The sequence below is a fragment of the Rhinoraja longicauda genome, chromosome 17 (genome assembly GCF_053455715.1).
Source record: "Rhinoraja longicauda isolate Sanriku21f chromosome 17, sRhiLon1.1, whole genome shotgun sequence".
Taxonomy (NCBI): Eukaryota; Metazoa; Chordata; class Chondrichthyes; order Rajiformes; family Arhynchobatidae; genus Rhinoraja; species Rhinoraja longicauda.
Genome location: NC_135969.1, coordinates 38,759,162 through 38,783,147, shown reverse-complemented (window position 1 = coordinate 38,783,147; position 23,986 = coordinate 38,759,162). Strand labels below are relative to the sequence as shown.

The window sequence follows — 23,986 nt, the reverse complement described above, 5'->3', positions numbered from 1 at the left end:
GCACGCACGCACGCGGAGTGAGGCGGGCACGTAAGGAGGTGAAGGGGCGTCACTCGCGGCGGGAGAATGGCTGCAGCAGCGGGTGAGTGGTGATGGCGGCCGGGCCGGCCCGGGGAGAGTGGCCGTGGCCTCGGTCTGTGAGGGAGGGAGAGAGAGGGGGAAAGAGGGAGGGAGAGAGAGAGAAAGAGAGAGAGAGAGAGAGAGAGAGAAAGAGAGACCGACCGACCGACCGCGGCGCCCGCCCGCGCCGGGCCGGGAAACAATGGCGGGGCCGGGATACGGGCCTCCAGCCCCGGCCTGGCGTAGTAGAGGAGGGAGCGGGGTGTTGGGGCCCAGTCCCAGCCTCCCCTCACCCCACAAACACCCTCCCCCTCATCCCCCCACTCCCCTCCTCCCCTCCCCCTCCCCCTCATTCTCCCCTCATCCTCCCCCCACTCCCCTCATCCTCCCCTCACCCCCCCCCACTCCCCTCATCCTCCCTCATCCCCCCCACTCCCCTCATCCTCCCCTCCCCCTCATTCTCCCCTCATCCCCCCCACTCCCCTCATCCCCCCCACTCCCCTCATCCCCCCCACTTCCCTCATCCCCCCCACTCCCCTCATCCTCCCCTCCCCCTCATTCTCCCCTCATCCTACCCCCACCCCTCATCCCCCCCACTCCCCTCATCCCCCCCACTTCCCTCATCCCCCCCACTCCCCTCATCCTCCCCTCCCCCTCCCCCTCATTCTCCCCTCATCCTACCCCCACTCCCCTCATCCTCCCCTCACCCCCCCCACTCCCCTCATCCCCCCCACTCCCCTCATCCTCCCTCATCCCCCCCACTCCCCTCATCCTCCCTCATCCCCCCCACTTCCCTCATCCTCCCCTCATCCTACCCCCAACTCCCCTCATCCTACCCCCACTCCCCTCATCCCCCCCACTCCCCTCATCCTCCCCCTCATCCCCCCCACTCCCCTCATCCTCCCCTCCCCCTCATTCTCCCCTCATCCTACCCCCCACTCCCCTCATCCTCCCTCATCCCCCCCACTCCCCTCATCCTCCCTCATCCCCCCCACTCCCCTCATCCCCCCCACTCCCCTCATCCTCCCCCCCACTCCCCTCATCCTACCCTCATCCTACCCCCACTCCCCTCATCCTACCCCCACTCCCCTCATCCCCCCCACTCCCCTCATCCTCCCCCCTCCCCCTCATCCCCCCCACTCCCCTCATCCTCCCCTCCCCCTCATTCTCCCCTCATCCTACCCCCACTCCCCTCATCCTCCCCTCACCCCCCCACTCCCCTCATCCTCCCCCTCCCCCTCATCCCCCCCACTTCCCTCATCCTCCCCCCACTACCCTCATCCTACCCCCACTCCCCTCATCCTCCCCCTCATCCCCCCCACCCCTCATCCTCCCCCACCCCTCATCCTCCCCTCCCCCTCATTCTCCCCTCATCCTACCCCCACTCCCCTCATCCTCCCCTCACCCCCCACTCCCCTCATCCTCTCCCCTCATCTTTCCCCTCATCCCCCTCATTCTCTCCCTCCCCTCATTCTCCCCCTCATCCCCCCCACTCCCCTCATCCCCCCCACTCCCCTCATCCCCCCCTCCCCTCATCCCCCCCACCCCTCATCCCCCCACTCCCCTCATCCCCCCCTCACCTCATACCCCCCCCCCACTCCCCTCATACTTCCCCTCCCCCTCATTCTTCCCCCCTCCCCCTCATTCTTCCCCCCTCCCCCTCATCCTCCCCCCCCACTCCCCTCATCCTCCCCCCCCACTCCCCTCATCCTCCCCCCCCACTCCCCTCATCCTCCCCCCCTCATCCCCCCCACTCCGCACATCCTCCCCCCCCCCCCACTCTCCTCATTCTCCCCCCCCACTCCCCTCATCCTCCCCCTGTTTTGTTAGTGTGTTTCCTTTGTGTAACCTGCTCCATTACAGCTACACAACTAATTAACAGAGGCTTTACACTCGGGTCTTGGGTTCAGCCATTTTTAATTCAGGATCTCCTTGGCTTCTGCCTCATGGGTAATATATCCCCGGTGCTACTCCCATAACATCCCCCTTTATTTACAAAACAGATATGTACAGGAACTTTACATGTATAGCCATAAATTAAATTCTTCCATGGCATCTCATTTCACTGAGTCCAACATCTCTCCAACAGTCCATTTTCCCACATGCCTTTGACAATCCATTTCCGTGGTAGCTTCCAAATTTTCCTCCCTTGGATCTGCGACAGTTCCGTGCTCGGAATTATCTAAACTTTGAACACCACATGTCTGGTTCCTCATTCCCTTTCCCCTTTTTATTTATTAATTTGTTTGTTTATTTATTTAGTTTTACAATGGCCATTACCACTATTTCTACGTAAAACCATGCATATCAAACTATAACCGAAAATATAACATTAACTTTTTAAACACTACCTAATAGCCTTTACAAATATAACATTAACTTTTTAAACATAACCTAATAGCCATTATATCTATACTCAACTACATGTACAGGCCCTATCCTTATTTGGGCGCATAATCCTGCAGATGGTGTGGTTTTCGAACGCATCTACCAGACCTTGTTGTCAGGGTTTGATGCTCCCTGGGGACCGGTGGTCGGCTCATAGGTCGCTTTTCTCGCTCCGGTTCAGGTGACGTCACCAGGTCATCCAGGTCAACATCAACGCGATGAAATGGCTCGTTGGTCTTCCTCTGATGTCGCCGATTCAGACGATCGATAACGCCGTCCTTGGTTCTGACTTCATAAGATCTGGGTTGCGCAACACGGCCTCCAACCACAGCCTTCCTCCAGGGCTGATGTCGATCATCGGTCTGCTTCACTCGAACTGGAAGGCCAGCTTTCAGGGGAATCAGATCTTGAGATCCTCTGTTGTAGTAGTCTGCTTGTTTGTCTCAAGCTTCTCTCAACTCATCTACTTTTTCTGAATTTCAGGTTTGAGCAGCCTCTGAGTAGTCGGTAGAATGGTCCTGGTACGTCTATTCATCAATCTTTGAACTGGACTGCTACTCATGCCATGTGTTGGTGTGTTGCGAAAAGCTAGTATGCTCAGGTCAGGGTCAGCTCCGGCAGCCTTAGCCTTCCTCAGCAATGACTTCGCAACTTTCACACTGCTCTCCGCCTTTCCATTACTCTGTGGATAATAGGGTGATGCGCTCGTATGCTCAAACTGCCACTTCTTGGTAAATCTCTTGAACTCCTCAGCTATGAACTGTGGCCCATTATCTGTGATGAGCTGATCTGATATTCCATATCTTGCGAACTGGCCTTTGATTTTATGGATAACACTCTCTGCCAGTGTTTTCTCTAGATAGTCTATTTCCCAATATCCTGAGAAATAGTCCACAGTGACCAAATAGTTTCTTCCATCCAAGTGGAACAAATTTGCACCCACCTTCGCCCATGGTCTCTCTGGAATTTCATGGGAATGCAGTGTTTCTTTTGGTTGCTCTTTGCCTTGAGCTGGACATGTCTCACATTTCTGTACGAAGTCCTTGATTTCTGCACTCATTCCGGGCCAGTGCAGACATTCTCTTGCCCTTCTTAGACAGCCATTCAACCCAATGTGGGAATCATGTACTCATGCGAGCATGTCGCGTCTCCTGGCTTTAGGGATGATTACTCTCTCTGCCCTAAATATGAGGCCATCTCCAACACTCAGCTCGTCCTTCACATGGAAATAGGAAATACGTTCTGGGTCAACCTCCTTCTTGTTCTCTGGCCAGCCTCGTTTGATCACCTCTTGCAGTTTCTGCATAGTCTCATCTGTTTCTGTTGCATCCCTTATGCCATTTAGCAGAGGCTGTGCTATTGGGATGTGCCTTGCCAGGTTTACAGTCTCCAGTTCTCTCATGGTCTTGTCAGTCTTGCCAGTCTGAATATATGCTCTGCTCAGCGTGTCTGCAAGCTGCATCACCTTCCCTGGTCTGTATCTTATTGTCACATCATAGGTCTGCATCCTCACCAGCATCCTCTGCAATCTCTTTGGTGCACGATGAGGTGGTTTTGTGGCGATTATCTCCAGTGGCTTATGGTCTGACTGCACATTCACTGGCCTTCCATATGTGTACACATGGAACCTCTCTAGACCAAACATCACTGCCAGCAATTCTTTTTCTATTTGTGCATATCTGGTCTCCGCATCCGTCAGGGCCCTGCTGGCGTAGGCAACTGGATGGCCCTCCTGCATCAGCTCCGCACCAAGTCCAGTTTCTGACGCGTCGGCCTGTACTGTCAGCTCCTTGGATGTATCATAGTATCTGAGTACTGGCTCGGCAGTTACTAGCTTTATGTCCATCACCGCCCTGTCATGCACCTGTGCCCACCACCAAACTACATCCTTCTGTTTCAGCTTGTGTAGCGGTTCACATAGGTCGCTTAAACCTTGGAAGGAATTTGCTCAAGTAGTTAACAAACCCAATAAATCGCTGAACTCCTTGGACATCCTTTGGGTTAGGCATCTGTAGCACTGCTTCTACCTTCCCTGGATCTGGTTTCAGTCCTACAGCAGAGACTCTATGTCCTATGAAAGTGACTTCCTTCACCTTCAGCGTTGCCTTCTCTCTGTTCAGCTTCAGGTGACGGTCACGACATCTCTCCATCAGAGCTTTAACCTTCCTGTCATGGTCTCTTTCTGCTTCCTCTGCCGTTTTTCCTTTCCCAAACACTAGGGTGTCGTCAGCAACAGACCTCACTCCTTCCAGGCCCTCCAGCACTTGGTTCTGTCGTCGCTGGAACTCCTCAGGGGCCGTGGACAGACCAAACGGCATGCCTCTCCACCTATATCTACCATATGGTGTGTTAAATGTCGTAAGCTGAGAACTCTCATCATCCAGTTCCACATGCCAAAACCCATTCTTGGCATCAAACATGCTAAAGACCTTGGCATCATTCTCCCCCCCTCTCCCTCATTCTCCCCCCTCCTCCCTCATTCTCCCCCCTCCTCCCTCATTCTCCCCCCTTCTCCCTCATTCTCCCCCCTTCTCCCTCATTCTCCCCCCTTCTCCCTCATTCTCCCCCCTTCTCCCTCATTCTCCCCCCTCTCCCTCATTCTCCCCCTCTCCCTCATTCTCCCCCCTCTCCCTCATTCTCCCCCCTCTCCCTTATTCTCCCCCCCTCATTCTCCATCCCTCATTCTCCATCCCCCCTCCCTCATTCTCCCCCCCCTCCCTCATTCTCCCCCCCTCTCCCTCATTCTCCCCCTCATTCCCCCTCATTCCCCCCCCCTCCCCCTCATTCTCCCCCCATCCAGAGATGCTGCCTGCATTTTGTGTCCATCTTTGATTCATAGAGAGAAATGGGTTTAGAGGGACATGGGTAGTTGGGGCAGGTGTTCTAAAATTATTTAAAAGGCACCTGGACATGTACATTGTGAGGTCAAGGTTAGAGAAATATGGACAGGTGCTATAAAAGTATTTAACAGACAATTGGGGAGATGTATAGATATAGAAAAGTATCTAAAATATACTTGGACAAATACATAGATTGGAAAGGGGTAGAGAGAGGGTAGGTGGGGGGCAGGTACTATGCAAGTATTTAAAAGATAATTGGACAGGTTCATGGAGAGGTCAGTCTGAAGAAGCGTCTCGATCCAAAACATCACATATTCATTTTTTCCAGAGATTCTGCCCGACGCCCTGAGTTGCTCCAGCATTTTGTGTCCATCTTTGGTTCATAGAAAGGAACAAGTTAGAGGGATATGGGCTGTTGGGTTAGAGGGATGAATATGGATAGTTGGGGCAGGTACTATAGTAGTATTTAAAATACACTTGAACAGGTTTATAGAGAGGAAAAGGTTAGAGGGATATGGGCAGGTAGATGGCTAGGAACGTTTAAAAGGATATGGTTTCTTAGTCTCAGAGTCATGGAGCACAAAAACCCTTCGCCTCAACTTATCCTTGCTGACCAAGAAGCACTGTCTAAGTCAGTCTCATTTGCCTGTATTCGACCCATATCCTAAGGCTAGAAAATGAGGCCCTTTGGCATAACTCGTCCATGCTGACCAAGTTACTTGGACAGTTACATAGATAGGAAAGTTTTAGAGGGATATGAGGCAAATGGGACGAGCATGGGACATCGTGGTCGGCATGGGCGAGCTGGACTGAAGGGCCTTTTTCCGTGTTGTGTGACTACAAGGTCAGCTGAAGTTCAACTTTAATTTGGGAAGCGAAACATAAACTGCTGGAGGATCAGGCAGCATCTGTGGAGGGAATGGACAGGAGACATTTTGGGTTGGGACCCTTCTTCAGAAGCCACATGTTAATACAAAATATGTACTGTATTTATAAGGTAGACAACTAACTGACCCAATTATTCTCTGCAAACCCATAACTCAGTGGGGTTCTGTTGCTTTGGATGTTGTCTTGAGAATGTTTAGGGCATTTTATGGTTATATTTAATGGAGAAATTGTCTTGCTTTAAATGCTTTTTCTTGTAGATGTTATTCTGACTTGGAGGGATTGCATCATTCAAATGCTGTTGACCGTTGGATTTATATTGACTTGTATTTCCTTATCAACTTCAACCACCTCTTTCCCTAACCATTGAAACAATCTCCATCAGTTAGCTCCAGTTCTGAATTCCACATCTTTTCGCAAACATGCCTACAGCGAAGTTCTTAAATATTACAATTTTTATTTATCTCTTCATTCTTGATCCAGGCAGGGGGATGTGTGTTTTTAGATATTCTTGCATAACCAAACATTTTCCACTAAATGAATCTAATCATTTTGTCATAACTTCTCCATGTTTGTTTTAGAAAATTGTGCAAGCTGCTGATTAGCTTGGCCTTGCTACTAATCAGAAGACCAGTTTAAAACTTGGGTGTCCTTTTATAATCTGTAGACCTTTTCCCACTATAGTTACAGTCTCCCCAAAGGATCTCATAAAGTCATAGAATGGTGATACAGTGGAAAAAGACTCTTCGGCCCAACTTGCCCACACCGGCCAACAGATTCTATCTACACTATAGTCCCACCTGCCTGCGTTTGGTCCATATCCCTCCAAACCTGTCCTATCCATGTACCTGTCTAACTGTTTCTTAAATGTTGGGATAGTCTCTGCCTCAACTACCTCTGGCAGCTTGTTTCATACACCCACCACCCTTTGTGTGAAAAAGTTACCCCTCAGATTCCTATTAAATCTTTTCCCCTTCACCTTAAACCTATGTCCCCTGATCCTCGATTCACCTACTCTGGGCAAGAGACTCTGTGCATCTACCCGATCTGTTCCTCTCATGATTTTATACACAATAAGATCACCCCTCATCCTCCGCTCCAAGGAATCGAGTCCCAGCCTACTCAACCTCTCTCTATAGCTCAGATCCCCTAGTCCTGGCAACATCCTCATAAATCTTCTCTGTACCCTTTCCAGCTTGACAGCATCTTTCCTATAACATGGTGCCGTACTGAACACATTACTCTAAATGTGGCCTCACCAACGTCTTATACAACTGCGACATGACCTCCTAACGTCTATACTCTATCTTTAGTTCTTGTGTTTTTTCATCCATATATAGCCCCTCTGTAACATCATCTGAAACAAACAACTGCATGGTTCCATGTTGTCACCATCTTGATTTCTTCACTCTTTAGATTGATTGGTGGGCAGAGATTCTTCCAATTTAATACTGAGCACAGAAAAGCATTCTCCTTGGTGTCATAAACTTTGTTCTGCAGCCTCTGATTCTTGCTCTCTTTGTGTTTTTGCTGAACCTGACTCCTTACGGCACTTGTCATTTTTACCTCCGTGTGGGGTTTGGAGCGCCAGCTTCACTTTTTGGCAGTCTTTTTCCATCTTGCCAACAATGATGACCAATACCACCCAAATCTTTGCTCCTCGATTGAAAAGCATCATGTTTTTAATTGCCCTTAGATTTGATTATCCCAATGCTTTTATTGTACCTTCTGTAACCTTGTGGTTCTGAAACTGTGCTGCCTTTGTCTTACCTTGTACTACCTAATTTTTGTATTTTGTCTGGGCTCGCAACAACTGTGGCTCAAGGTGGAGCAGTGCCATGAGATAAAAATTAGTCTTGCTTTCAAATCCTTTCACTCCAACAATTTCTTCTTGCCCCTCCCCTTAAAACAAAACCATAATCTTGCACCCACCCTGAGCTCTAATATCTTATCCCACATTGTATCCCTCGTATGCTTTTCCATCTGCGTCTTTTGAGAATTGAGAATTGGTCTGTCATGAACAGCTATATATTTGGTTTTCCCGATCCTAATCCTTGGAATTCCTCTCACTGAAAATTCTTATCAGTTCCTTAAGCACCTGATTCCACCATCTGCAAAAGATGAGGTCCAGACTCAATAAAACCCCAAAAGGTGTTGGCAATATTATCAAAATGTTTTCGTCACTGGTTCTGCTTTAATCTAACATAATTGTATTGGATGTTCACATTTCCGAGTGCATTAGCCTGCCTTCCAACTCTAAAATTTTTTTTTTTATCTGCAGTCTAGGTTACCACATTGTTCTATTTTTGTCTATCTTTTTGCCTTAAAACATTCTGTGTAAAAATTAAGAATGCATCCAAACCTGTTTTATTCTTTTCTTTATTAAATAATATGAATTGGATTTTTTGCATGCAGATATTTCCTTGAAGATTAAAATCTGAAGTGCCCAGCTTTTAATAAAATTGCTCCTTTCACTGTGGTTTGGAATACAAAGAAATTTAGACATCTTTAGTCTTAAGTATTCAATGTCTTGTTTAACTGAAGCACAGCAGAAAATAATCGGATGCCTTTGTGTCATATTTAGCAATGACATGGCTGGGTTGAGGGAGACTGGTACAAGGTTAGTGTAATTGAAAACCAAGCACCCAAACCAGGTCACTAATGATATATGGAAGAACAATAATTAGGATCTTGGAAAAAAATTCTTAAAGATTGGGACATAACCATTGGTAGTTTTTTGCCCACACGGTGTTTGTATATCTTTGAGCAGAAGTAGTGAACAGACATCCATCCATTCTTGGGCATGTGTTTTAGCTTGAAACAGGTATTTGGAAGATATTAGGTTTTGGGTTGCTAGTTCACAGTTATTGCAGATTCTAATCTATCTTCAGCATGTGAATCTGGACAATACTTGTATAGCAAATGACACCTTGCTTGGTGAGATTTTTTTTTTAATTTTCAGATTTTGTTGAATAAGATGGGATAGGCCAGATTTATAGAGCAGCTCTCTTTTGCTGTTTGGGGGATTTCTTTTTCAGCCATGTCAAATAACTGAAGCTGACCTTGAATTGGCTGCAGGAAAAATAATTACACTCTATAATTGCACTTAAAAGTAATTCTTCTTTCATGATGTCTTGTGATTGTACTGAGCTATGTAAAATTTGTTCCATTTCCTGTTCTGGATCCAGGGCTTGATTAACTGAATATTAAAATCTTGCTCCTGTTTTCTCTATTTTGATGAATTATAAATGACTAATCCTGAACACATTTTTATATTATTTCATCAACTTGCTATCGATACCAGCAATTAATCCAATCAGCACGACCTCATTCCCTTAATAAATGAAGATTGACCCTGAATATGCAATAGCTAGACTTGTCTGATTTAAAAAGTTAAGTCCGCTTTTAAGGCGTTGCCCTATAAAGTGTTTGCAAATTGAAATTAGAAGTGACGCCTTTTTATTTTGCAGGTCTGTACAGTGTAAGCCTTGTCATGAAAGTGTGCTGAAAATTGTGATTGTATGTGGCATAGTTTGTTGTTGAATCACAATAATGTGTTGCAACTTGGCCTTGGGATTAAAGGAATATGCAATCATTTCTATATTCATTCTCCATGTGCCCCTGGAATAAAAGCAAAACCACTTGAAATAGATATCATCTTTCATCACCATCTAAAAGAAGAGATTACTATTTTGGACCCAAGAATCCTCCTTTCAAGCAAATCTTGAAATTAGCCTTTCTGTGAAATGTTGTAGATTTGTCTATTTATAATCATGCTTGTTTAATATTTAAATGTATTTCCTGGCGGCACGGTAGCTTAGCAGTGGAGCTACTGCCTTACAGCGCCAGAGACCTGGGTTTGATCCTGACTATGGGTGCTTGCAGTGCAGAGTTTGTACGTTCTCCTCATGACCTGCGTGGGTTTTCTCCGAGATCTTTTGTTTCCTCCCACACTCCAAAGACGTACAGGTTTATAGATTAATTGGCTTGGTAGAAATGTAAAAAATGTGTCTGGTGTGTGTAGGATAGTGTGCGGGGATCGCTGGTTGGTGCGGGCATGGTGGGCCGAAGAACCTGTTTCCGTGCTGTATCTCTAAACTAAACTAAACTAAGGTCAAAAACTGAATGCGAATATATTTTAAATGATTTTCTGATTAGCAATGAGTATATGTATGTATTTTTCCACAGAATTGAACAAGTTTTTACTGGGACACAATGGAATTTCAAGTCAAAGCCAGAATGTCGGGATGGATCCTTCACATGCATGTTGCATACTGCAGCAGCTTAAATGTATGTACGATGAACAGCAGCTGACAGACATTGTGGTGGAGGTAGATCATGGAAATACGTTTTCCTGTCACCGAAATGTACTCGCTGCAATTAGTCCTTACTTTAGGTACGCTTTTGCTGTTTTGGTAGCTAGTTGCATACTAATATTACAAACCAGCTTATGGCGTATCGAAGCAGTGGCAATAGAGCAATGAAAGTTTATTTAAATCTGAATTAAGTTCTTTAAAGATAATTTTACAACTAATCAACTGTGTGCAAATGATATGTAATTGAATGAGTGGGCCATTTGAGTTTTTAAGTTGACTGTTTTTACATTTAAATATTTACACTTAAATATTTGCAAGTGATTTACACTTAAATATGGTTACAAAGTTTCATTAATCTTGCCCTGTGTATAATCCATGGGAGGAAAAAGTCTTTATAATTTGCTTTTTGGAGCCTTCACCATCATGTTTAGGAAGTTTATGAGTTTGAAAACTTCATCTTTTGAATGCAGTGGTCTTTGATCATGTTTGGTTCTTTTTACTTTGGGTGGGTTCTTGAAATTTGTAAGTAAAATAGTTCAATCTTGGAATGTGGAATTTAATTTTAAATTTCTATTATGATTAGATGATCTTATTTGGGCCAGGAAAATCCTACACTGGTACAAAATTGCCATTGTTTAGTTTACCCAGTGCAGTATTAAAGCTTTCTTTCAGATCTGACTTTCGAGTTTCCAGCTTTTCGAGTAGTTGAAAATATCAGTCATCCTCTTAAAGCCTTCTCGATGAGTCAAAATTCAGTCGATCACTGTAATCAAACAAATTAATAGTCGGGAGATATGGGGAGAAGGTAGGTACGGGGTACTGATTGAGAATGATCAGCCATCATCACATTGAATGGTGGTGCTGGCTCGAATGGCTGAATGGCCTATTCCTGCACCTGTTATCTATTGTCTAAACTGTAATGCTGGGATCTTGAGCAAACAATCAATGGGCCAGGCAGCATCTGTGGAGGGAATGTGGAGGGAACGTGATGTTTTGGGTTGGGACCCTTCTTCAGACTCCATTGATAGTCATCTCTTTGCTACGTGTGTTTCAGTGCAGAACAACGCTGTAATGGGCCATTCTTAGTCACGTGTGTGACCTCACATGGACACACACGTGACCAGTCATATTTGACCTCTGACACTAAACATTGTCAGTATAACATATAGAAATTTCACTTGATAAAGTTTGACGTATATAAGTCATATATACAGTACAAAACAATATACACGTAATGGTTTCAGAATTAGAAGAGATGTATTTCACATTTTTGGTTACGCATGACTAAGAATGGCCCTAATGTTATTCCATAAATTGCTAAACTGCTGAGTATTGCATTATAATGTGGGTTTGTGAAGCTTTGTATGCATTTATATAATTGTGTGCATTGTTTTTTATATATTTTTTTTTTCCGAATGGGTTCAATTCATTTAATATTTTTATGTTCTAGGTCTATGTTCACAAGTGGCCTTACAGAGAGCACACAGAGAAGAGTGCGGATTGTGGGAGTGGAAGAGGATGCAATGCGGCTAGTGTTGGACTATGCATACACTTCCCGAATATTACTGACGGAGGTCAATGTGCAGGCTCTTTTTACAGCTGCTAGTCTCTTCCAAATCCCCTCCTTGCAGGACCAGTGTGCCCAATACATGATCAGCCGACTGGATCCGCAGAATTCCATCGGGGTCTTCATGTTTGCTGATGCTTACGGACACAGGGAGTTGAAGGAGAAATCGCAAGATTACATTAGAAAGAAAATATTATGTGTTGCCAAAGAGCAAGAATTCCTCCATTTGACTAAAGACCAGCTCATGAGCATCCTAAACAGTGATGACTTAAACGTAGAGAAGGAAGAGCACGTTTATGAAAGCATCATTCTGTGGCTCGAGCATAACAGAGACAAACGGGAGCCGGATCTTGTGGACATTTTTGCCAAATGTATACGCGTACCTCTGATCGATGAAAACTTTTTTCAGAAAATCCCTTGCACTTTTGCACAGGCTATGGCTTGCAGCTCCTCAGAAGATGGAAACTGTGAAGGGGCGGACAGCTGTAGGCCAAGACTCGGTATGACTGCCTCCCAGATGATTATCTGCTTCGAGGCTGCCAACAAACACTCAGGGAAGAAACAAACTGTGCCTTGTTTAGATACCGTCACGGGAGAAGTCTTCAAATTATGCAAACCCCCCAATGACCTGAGGGAGGTGGGAATCCTGGTGTCGCCTGACAATGACATTTACATTGCAGGAGGTTACAGGCCAAGTAACAGTGACGTTTCCATAGATCACAAGGCAGAGAGTGATTTCTGGATGCACGACCATGCCGCTAATAGGTGGCTGCCCAGAGCTCCGTTGCTCAGGGCACGCATTGGCTGTAAGCTAGTTTATTGTGTTAGCAAGATTTATGCAATTGGAGGTCGTGTGTATGAAGGTGATGGGCGGAATGCACTAAAATCAATGGAGTGCTACGACAGCAGGGACAACTGCTGGTTAGCTGTATGTCCAATGCCTGTTGCTATGGAGTTTCACACTGCAGTGGAGCATCAGGATAATATCTACGTATTGCAAGGTAAGGTCATCAGTGTTCTGCTTTTTGTGCTGTTATTAATATCACCATTCAATATGCAGTCTACTATACTTCAGTTTTGGTAATGCTATAGATTAGATTTAGAGATACAGCGCGGAAACAGGCCCTTCGGCCCACCTGGTCCGCGCCGACCAGTGATCCCCGCACATTAACACTATCCTACACACACTAGGGACAATTTTTTTACATTTGCCCAGCCAATTAACCTACATACCTGTGGGAGGAAACCAATGATCTCGGAGAAAACTCACGCAGGTCTTGGGTAGAACGTACAAACTCCATACAGACGGCGCCCGTAGTCAGGATCGAACCTGAGTCTCCGGCGCTGTAAGGCAGCAACTCTACCGCTGCGCCACCGTGCCGCCATGTTCTGGCAATTCTGATTTGATTTACTCCACCCTGTCACCAATTGGTTGAAATACATTGTTGAAAGTGAGCTGAATTCCCAGTACAAATTTTCCCAAGCCAACTCCATGCTGTAATGTAGTGCTATATTTATATTTGTTATTTTGCTATATTTATATAATATTTGTATTATTATAGTTTACGAGAATGATCCCGGGGAAAACTGGGTTAACATCTGATGAGTGTTTGACGGCACTGGGCCTGTACTTGCTGGAGTTTAGAAGGATGTTCATTGAAACATAGAATAGTGAAAGGCCTCGATAGAATGAATGTGGAGAGGATTCTTCCACCATTGAGAGAGTCTAGAACCAGAGGGCATAGCCTTAGAATAACAGGACGTACCTTTAGAAAGATGATGAGGAATTTCTTTAGTTGGAGGGTGGTGAATCTGTAGAATTCATAACTATTTTAATAATGGGACATTATTGGTGAATCTGGAATTTATTGCCACAGAAGGCTGTGGAGGCCGAGTCTAATGGGTATCTTTAATGCAGAGATTGACAGATTCTTGATTAGTACATGTGTCAGTGACTGGTGTCAGAGTAGAAGGCAGGGAGAATGGGGTTGAGAGGGAAAGATAGATCAGCCGTGATTGATTGGCAGAGTAGATTCAATGGGCCGAATGTCCTACTTCTGCTCCGATGTTTTGTGAACTATTTTCATAAGTCATAGGATTTTAATTGCAGTGATTGACACCAGAGGTTTGAGAATACCTTTGTTGATCATTTCATTGTCCCAGTTGTACTAAGATTACTGCTGTGGCTTCTGCTCAGCGTATCAATTATGGATTACAGAATCTTTACCTGGCATCTGGTAGGAGCTAGATAAGGCGCTGATAGATGTACTGTGGTACTAATTGGATAATTGACTAGATTGTGTGGAGTTGGGACTGGGAAGAAGGTGAGAGTATTGCTTTGAAATCATTTTTGTTTGCTTCTTTACCTGTCTATTTTGCACTGACTTTAGTTATCATTAATTGTTTAATATCACCCCTTTTTCTCCCGTTTCGTTTATGATGCAGGCTTAACAACAATGTGATTTTCTTTGTACTCCCTATTTTCCATTTTGCTTCACTAAGGAGAATCTCTCTGCTGGAAGTTTGCTTCGAAGTACAATCTATTTTAAAGTTGAAAGCGTAGTTGATCATCTTTAAATGTATTACTTTGATATCCTGTTTATTCAGGAGAATGACCAAAATCAAAAGTTTAGATCACCTTAAGGCTGTTCATTCCATTCCTTTTAAATCATCTTCCATACCTTGTGGAAAGGTGGAAAGGTTGTCCCATACCTTTTCAGTCAGAGAGTTGTGAATCTGGAATTCTCTGCCAAAATCCAAAATAGCTTTATTTGTCATTCGTTCACAACGAGATTACTTAGCCAGCAGTACAAAAAACACAAGACACAACCCCAACACAAACATCCATCACAGTGACTCCAAACACCCCCTCACTGTGATGGAGGCCAAAAACTTCCCCTCTCTCTTCCCCCATGCCCCTCCCACGTACAGACAACTCGACCCCTACCGAGGCGACCAACCCGCACAGCCCCCGCAAGGAGATGGAAAGTCCACGCGGCCGAGCCGCACCGGGCGATGGAAAGTCCCGCGGCCGAGCCGCACCGGGCGCTGTTCAGTCCACTCCCGCGGCCGCGCCGCACTGGGCGATGAAAGGCCCCGCGGCCGAGCCGCACCGGGTGATGGAAGGCCCCGCGGCCGCGCCGCACCGGGCACTGTTCAGTCCCGCGGCCGCGCCGCACCGGGCGCTGTTCAGTCCCATGGCCGAGCCGCACCGGGCACTGTTCAGTCCCGCGGCCGAGCCGCACCGGGCGATGGAAGGCCCCGCGGCCGCGCCGCACCGGGCACTGTTCAGTCCCGTGGCTGAGCCGCACCGGGCAATGGAAGGCCCCGGCCAAGCCTCGCCCCGAGGAAGAGACCTAAAAAAAGAAAGATTTCCCCCACCCCCCCCCCCACATACACCCCCCCACACATACACCCCCCCCCACACATACACAACCAAAACAAAACACCCCAACACCAACACACAAACAAAAAAAGGACAAACAGACTGCCAGCGAGCCGCAGCTGTTAGGCGCTGCCACACGTGACACACGCCACACGCCTCAGAAGGCAGTGGAGGCCAATTCTCTGAATGCATTAAAGAGAGAGCTAGGTAGAGCTCTTAAGGATAGCGGAGTCAGAGGGTATGGGGAGAAGGCAGGAATGGGGTACTGATTGAGAATGATCAGCAATGATCACATTGAATGGCAGTGCTGGCTCGAAGGGCCGAATGGCCTCCTGCATCTATTGTCCATTGAAAGCTAATTTTTATCGTTGATTTTTTTTAAGCAATTCCTTTCTTTTATGCAGTTAACAAAAAATAAGCAAGCATATGTAGACTATTAACAGTATTTTATTTTAATGCACAAAAATATGTTTTAAGAATACATTTATTTTACCATGCAATTGATTTGGTCAATTAGTAACTTGCGTATCAACAGTTGTAAACTACTGGTTGGATATAAAATTTAGCTAATGGGCCTGAACCAGCAATATTTTGCAAACTTTTAATGTGCTGCATGATTTGGATATCCTGAAAATGCCCGATGAAGTCGAATCTGCAGGTCTTAATTTTTAACAGGTATCTGTAATTCAGGTGGGGAAAAACTAGCACTTGTATTTTTTCAGCAGTTTATACATCATTGGTAAATCTACAAAGTGCTCCAGTTATGGAGGTGAATGTCTCCTGTGATGATCATAGAATGAAAAAAATCAGCACTGCTTGTTAAAATGATGTACGTTCCATAACTTTCGCAGTAGGTACATTCCACTCCCCTCAACTGAAACATTAGGTATTCCATAGGTTTTGTTATAAAAGTATGACAATTAAGCTTGCCGTACTTTGTATGAGCTTCAGCCAGGTTCGTGACCACAGCACACGTCCTGTGAATCACTCTAGAAAATGTCTAGAATACCATTTCCCTCTGCCCCAACTCTGTCTGAAGAAGGGTCTTGACTCAAAACGTCATCTATTCCTTTTCTCCAGAGATGCTGCCTAACCCGCTGAGTTACTCCAGCATTTTGTGTCTATCTTTGGTGTAAATCATCATCTCCAGTTCCTTCCTACACAATGTCTGGAATACATTGAGTTCACAGCACTGCTGAATTCAGGAGCTGAGGGATTAAACATTTGTGTTATCACCAGCACAGTTTAACTTGAAGCATTAAATTATTTTATTTGTGAATTAAACTTTAACATATTAGGCTGATTAGTTCTGCTATCCAATAGTTTTTGATGGATGGGAATGCACTAAGAGTTGGCACTGATGCGATCAGCCGACTAGCCCCATGCAGTGTTGTGAGGAACAAGAATTGGGTAAAAAGTCTAAACTTAATTTGTTTTGTTTTTAGGGGAGTTTTTTCTGTGCTACAACCCTCACAAAGACTACTGGGGTTGTCTGACACCAATGAGCGTGCCTAGATCTGCAGGATTAACCACTGCCTGCAAAGATTTTATCTACTACGTCGCTGGAATTTGCAAAGCACATCAACGGATGCTTACGGTCGAGGCTTATGACATCCAACTTAATAAATGGATAAGGAAGAAGGATCTCCCATTGGATCAGTGCACAAACCCCTACATTAAACTCTTCCTGCTCCTTAACAAACTGCACCTCTTTGTGCGGGCGACGCAGGTGGTGGTGGAGGAGCATGTTTTCCGTACAAGCCGCAAGAACTCTTTGTACCAGTACGACGAAGAATCCGACCAGTGGGAGAAAGTGTACGAGTCGCCAGACAAGCTATGGGATCTTGGCCGCCATTTTGAATGTGTTGTCGCCAAACTTTATCCACAATGTCTTCAGAAAGTGTTTTGATTTACTTTTGGCATCTTGCATGAAATAACGTGTGACATGGGCTAACAATATTTTGTGTGAGGAAAGTGACTGTTTTAAAAGCACTGATGAAACTGGATGGGTGCTTTTGAAAGTAGCAGTGTTTTGAACTGGTTCAAAAGTTTAGTTTTCTAATCAATTTTACTAACTTCACTGGTGCTGGGGAATATAAAAGTGCAATTACTTACTTGGATTACCTTTTTTTAAAATTATCTGGTTCTTTCAATGGCATTTCTTCTTGTACAGCTGTCATCCATTGCCTGGCAACCTTTAAACTATGCAGACTAACGGGCAAAATTCAGCTTGTCAGTAAGAATGTGCTTTGCCCATTGGTATGAAAAAACTGAAGCCTTTAAGATACGGGTATGAATTTAAGTTATGCAGACGCTTGTAATTGTGTGTCTGTATTTGTGAGTTGAGTGTGTTACGTTTAGTTACTTGACATGATTGTGAAGATATTTTGGCTGGATCTGAATGAGAAAGAAGTTCAATGGTTTCTGCATCCATGGACGACCAAACGTAACAGTTTAAATATACTGAGGAGAAAGCTTGAAATTGGCACCCACAGAATTGTTTTTTTCCATCCTGTCCCATTCATTGCTTAAGGAGAACACTTTTCATTTCTAATTACACACCTTTTGAAGACTGAGAATACACAATTAACAAGTGTCAATTCCAAGCTACGTAATGAAACAGATATAACTACTTTAGTTGCATTTACCAAAAAAACCCAGTATATAGTTCTCGGAGGGTGGAGATGTATTTGGTCTTTTTCAAAACATTGGTCTCTGAGCTTCATTGCCACTCTTGGTGTGGTGGCACAGAACCTGAGCAATTACATTTGTACCACAACATCCAATGTGGTTCATTTGTTAATCAGAACAGCATCTTAAAAAAAAACCCATTAAATCTCCCAAGGAACAAAATGCTTGTATTTTGTGCTTGCTCTGCATCTTTTTCCCCCTCTGATTCTCTTAAACTGTTTTGAACTATTTGGCACCTAAATATGGTGTACTGGCTGTTATGTAAACCATTCCCCCCTTGGTTTAATTTCATATTCACAGTTTCGCAGTTTAATCTGCCCTGATTTTAATACCATATGCATTCTGCTCATCACTGCAAATGTACATATCACATATGAATTTCAAAAATCCTTTTGCAAACAGTTTTTGGGAAAGCATTAATAGAAATTATGCATAGAAAGACAGAGAAATAAGGAGCCTGAAATGTATGTTAAATGATGATTACAGGCAAAATTCAATCTGCTTTCTTTGTGCAAACCTTGTAAGAAGACCATGACTGATCTAGTAATCAGCAGTCGCTATTGTACAAATTAAATCCTTGACCATAATTTTTCTACTCTTTTCAAGTGTGTACTGAAGGGAATAAAATGTGAATTTGGTTGAACTGTTTCTGATGCATTTGAGGCTAGAAATGTCAACCACCTATGTATGTCATCTGCACTATTTTTAGCACAGTTTAGTCTTAAACGATGTTTTAGAACTTATCTGTTTCCAAACTGTTCTTTGTCAAAATAAGACAAAATAAGACAAGCTAAATGCAACTAATTTTGTACAGCCTAGAACTAGAGCCTATTTGGAATTCACTGCAGGTGCAACAATATTTTATGCATTTCTCAAAACATGCAAATTGTTTAAAATTGAATGGAGATAACATGCGAAATGCAGCAAATAGATTATGTATACTAAATGGCATTAATATCTTCCCAGGAAAAATATTGCAGAAACCAAATTGTACATATTTAGGATTGCTGCCTTATGATCCCAAATTCCATCCTTACTCTTCAGTCTCAAATTTACTTGGAAAAGGTGAACTTGCCTCTCACGTGTTCAATCTCAGATGAGCAGCACTAATTTGAACAATTTTGGTGTTGATTTTGCATAATGCATCTTGCCATATTCAATGGATTTCTAATAGACTGGATACCTTGGTGGAAAATTCTAATGTACTTGAGTATCTTTAAGTTCATTTGAGGGTGAATTCTTCATGGTTAGAATGCAAAGCCAAAATCACCTGACATTTTACTTAAAATGACCTTGCATAATGACAACACCAGATAACCCATTTTAAATCTAACAAAACCAGTTGGTTAAATTTGTCTGTAAATAAAATCCAGTTTTATCTTGGTTCCACCCAGTAAGTCTTGACCTAAAGATAAATATTGCCAAGCTGATTTTTTTTTTCCATCCAGTTGACCAAAAGGTGTCTTCTGTGCTTTAATTTAAAAATGCAGTCCGTTGCAATTAAAAGAACTTTAGGATAACTTCTGAGGGATTGGCCATGTTTATTGACAATTACTTGTTGAATTAGATATATGGGGAATATGATTGACTCTTGAATAATGCAGTGCATTTGTCTACACTCTTGGCTAGACTGTGGTTGACACTGGGAACTTGTTTTTCAGCTCGTAACTGCAAAATGGAGTCGAGCTGTAGGCCTGAGTACAAATTAAACAATCTTGGAAGCAGACTGATCATAGATTAATGTAGGGTCATAGGCTTCAGATTAAATGGAAATTTTGAGGTCAAATCCAGATATGATATGAAGTTCTCCAACTGGATTTTAAAGCAAAATTAATATTTCATTCCTGGTTGAAATTCTTAGTCTGATTCATTCTATTTGCTAGCACAGATGAATTCTATTTTTGTTGTTGCTATGTGGGTGTTTAAACCTTTGAATTCCAGAGCTTTCCTCTGCTATGTGAGACAAAGTTAGATATAGCAAAGTCTTACTTGTGTCGTAGATGTAATATTTGCGTGTGCACATGAGCTGCCAATAATACTAGAAAACATTCAGACTTGAAGCATTCATACTTCATTGCCTTGTAAGCCAGCCACCATCTTAAAGTGTCTTCCAAGTTATTTTGAAACTGACACTTGGCCACAAAGTTAGTGCTTAATGTACATGGTGCATTTTAAAAGGGATTAATGCCTTTTCATTTTCCAGATTCCATAACATTTCAATACTGCTCAGTTTCCATTACAGGGCTTGAATTATTGAATTATTTGAAGCCCTCTTGATGGTCCTCTCTGCCACTGTAATTACGTCGTACTTCAATGATGGTAATATGAAATATTTCTTTGGACTGAAATATAAAAATGGCAGCTACATTTTAAAATCTAAATGTCAAAATTTAGTATATTCCCTACATTCAGCATAAGTGCTCTGTATTATAATGGGTTATTAGCAATAATAAAGGTCCAGAAAACAGTTTGGCAGCAACATTTTGGCTATAAGGTTGTGCATAGAAGTTATCGATGAAGCTAGCCACAACTCTGGAAATACACAGCACCACAAACCCTGACAGGTTACAAACTTGCTATTTTCTTTGATTCATAAAATTTTCATTATGGTGTCCAGCTTGAATCTTGTGCATTTTTAACCACTCTACAATTTGGTAACTGCTAACTTTTTTAAGCACCTTTCCAGGTTGTGTTGCATTAAGTGTAAGAAACTATACAGTGAGATATTTAATTTTCAGAAATTTGTTCTAAATTAAACAATATTGCTGCTGTTTAGGACAATCTTTATTTATAGAGGGTATCAACATTGGGAAGTGAAGGGGAGGGTGGGGGGCAATTAAATTAATCTGCAGTTAGCTAGAATTGATTCAGCAAGTGAACCACATCACACCATATGATATTCAACCTGTCTAGCTTGCATTGTAAAATTACAAAGCTGGTTTCTGATATTTGTGAAGTTGAATACTGTGTTTTTGTATAACACTTGTAGAATTTAGATATTTGCCCTGTAGATTTAGTGTTCTTTCCTTCAGCTGTCAAAGCTGCTCATTCCATTGTGTGCAAAGATTTAGCTCTAGTTAACATTTTTTTGTGACTTGAAATGTACATTCAGATTATGACTTGAATTTTGAGATGTAAAAGAACATCTAGCTGCACTTGCACAGGATTTGAATGCTTCGGAATTAGTGTTCAGGCGGGATAAGATGGTTTACTTGATACATGATGTAGTTTAAAGTACTGTGACTTGGAATGAAATGAGACTATATTCTTGAAATAAACTGATTAAAGGATGAATGATTTGACTTATTTAAAATTGCAATTCTGTATGCAGTCATTTTAAGTGTCTTCCATTAACTGTTTCTGCGGCACAGTGGCGCAGCGGTAAAGTTGCTGCCTTACAGCGCCAGTGACCCGGGTTAAATCCTGACTACGGATGCTGTCAGTACGGAGATTGTACATTCTCCCTGTGACCACATGGGTTTTCTCCGGGTGCTCCAGTTTTCTCCCACACTCCAAAGACGTACGGGGTTTGTATGTTAATTGACTCTGGTAAAGATTGTAAATTGTCCTTGGTGGGTAGGATGCCGCAAGTATAGGATGATTGCTGGTCGGCACGTACTCTGGGACGAAAGGCCTGCTTCCTTGCTGTATCTCCAAACTAAACTTAACATTTCACTCCTGCGACCTACCATACTAAAACCAAATGGATATTGTATGAAGATTTCAAGGGAATTTCAAAAGCTGAGTTCAACTTCTGTATTACTTTAGTTTTGAGATACAGCGTGGGATTGGGCCCTTTGGCCCACTGAGTCCACATCGACGATCGATCATCCATTCACATTAGTTCTACTATTCCATTTACTCCCTACATATCATGGGCAATTATACAGAGGCCAACTAACCTACAAACCCACAAGTATTTGGGATGTGTGTGGAAGCCAGAGAGAGCACCAGGAGGAAACGGGGAGAATGTGTGAACTCCACACAGACAGCACCTGAGGTCAGAATCGAACCCAGGACTCTGGCTTTGTGAGACTGCAACTGCATCACTGTGCCCTCTTATATGCACGTTTACCTTTTTTACTGAACCAGCTCTTAAGATTTAAGTGAGTGCATCAAAAAATGTTCATCTTTCCCTCTCGGGTATTACTGCACATTTTTCATTAGTCTGTAAAGAGTTCTCACTACCAACTTCCTGGAAATGATCATTATCACTAGGTTTGATCAATTAATCATAACTTAAGAAAGTAACTGAAGACAAAATCCTCATAGGAAAATGGAGTCCCTGTACTCTATCTGAAAAAATTCACCCAGTGAAGCTTTGCATAATCAGGATCATCGGTAATGGTTTGTAAGTGTAAAAAAATAATTGGGTTATATTGATTAAGTTTTGCATAAAATGTCAATGAAATTCAAGTTTTATGTCTATTAGGAGATAAATGCATACTTAAAATTATAAAACACAATTAACTTGTTTGGCCCAGGAGTTCCCTGAGGAATAGACCTAAATATATTTGTTAATAATTAGATTGGATGGAAAAATAATTCTATTGATTTTTTCATAAACTACTGAAATGCTGTCCTTGTCCATTTAATGTGGAGCCATTCGTACATTTGTAAACTAGTAAACATCCCTAACACACTTCATCTGATGTTCACATCTGTGTTAGCAGAAAAATATGTATAATGTAAATGTATAATGTTTCCCAGAACCAGGGGTCACAGTTTAAGAATACGTTTAAGAATAACATGTAGGACTGAGATGAGGAAAAACTTTTTCACCCAGAGAGTTGTGAATCTGGGGAATTCTATGCCACAGGAGGCAGTGGAGGTCAATTCACGGGTGTTTTCACGAGAGAGTTAGATTTAGCTCTAAGGGCCCAAGGAATATGGGGGAAAAAGCAGGAACGGGGTACTGATTTTTAAGATGATCTGCCATGATCATATTGAATGGCGGTGCTGGCTCGAAGGGCTGAATGGCCTACTCCTTGCACCTATTTTTCTGTGTTTCTATAAAAAAATTAATAGCTGTTGCAAATGATAATATTTGATGCAGCAACGTTTAGGCTGCTCTTACAGTGGCAACAAGCTGCGTAAATTTGGGCATGCGATCTGGTTTCATGATCTTCGAATGTGACATTTTGAATGTCAAATCTGATTTTGGTTAGCTCAAATGATATGAAAAGAGAAGGAGTTTAGATTACTGTAAACGATGTCTTTGAACATTCATTATGGTCTTGATCCAGTAAGAATATTTCATTTAAAGCAAAACCACGCAGAAGATGAAAGTGAACTTAGAAATCTGTTCAGAACCTAACTAATGAAATGGCACGTAACAGAACTGTAAACAGTGCCCTATTAGTTACAATGACATTAACAAAGAGGTTTTCGGTGCAAGAGCAAAATTTGGCCGCAAATTCTGGTGTTTACATTCAAGCAGTTAGAGGTGGATTTTTGACTGGAGAACTAAAGTTTAAATTCTTCTCTCACATATTGCAAACCTTTCTCTGCATACCATTCTGGTTTATGAAATCAGACAAATCTAATTTAGAGGCAGCTGCCTTACAGTGCCAGAGACCCGGGTTTGATTCTGACTACTGATGCTGTCTGTTCGGAGTTTGTCGTGCTCCCTGTGACCGTATGGGTTTTCTCCGGTTCCCTCCCACACACCAAAGACATGCAGGTTTGTAGTTTAATGGCTATGGTAAAAAAAAAAATGTAAATTGTCCCTAGTGTGCACGATAGTGCTAGTGTATGAGGTGATTGCTGGTCGGCACGGACTTGATACGCCCAAAGTCCTGTTTACGTGCTGTATCTCTAAAGTCTAAAGTTGTGGAGTAGAAAAAGTTACAAT

At 43.3% G+C, this 23,986-nt stretch overlaps 1 protein-coding gene across 4 annotated transcripts; it reads left to right on the top strand.

The window, feature by feature from the left end:
* Positions 1-21,414, top strand: kbtbd8 (kelch repeat and BTB (POZ) domain containing 8). Of its 4 annotated transcripts, none has more exons than XM_078414535.1 (4): positions 1-82; positions 10,362-10,569; positions 11,940-13,057; positions 16,887-21,414. In XM_078414535.1, exons 1-4 carry the CDS (start codon positions 67-69, stop codon positions 17,348-17,350), a joined length of 1,806 nt encoding a protein of 601 aa, XP_078270661.1. In that variant the 5' UTR covers positions 1-66; the 3' UTR covers positions 17,351-21,414. The 4 variants fall into 4 exon arrangements, with proteins under 4 accessions (XP_078270661.1, XP_078270662.1, XP_078270659.1 ...); XM_078414536.1 differs by having other exon boundaries at positions 55-82; positions 10,362-10,463; XM_078414533.1 differs by lacking the exon at positions 1-82 and adding an exon at positions 4,713-4,792.
* The last annotated feature ends 2,572 nt before the right edge of the window (positions 21,415-23,986 follow it).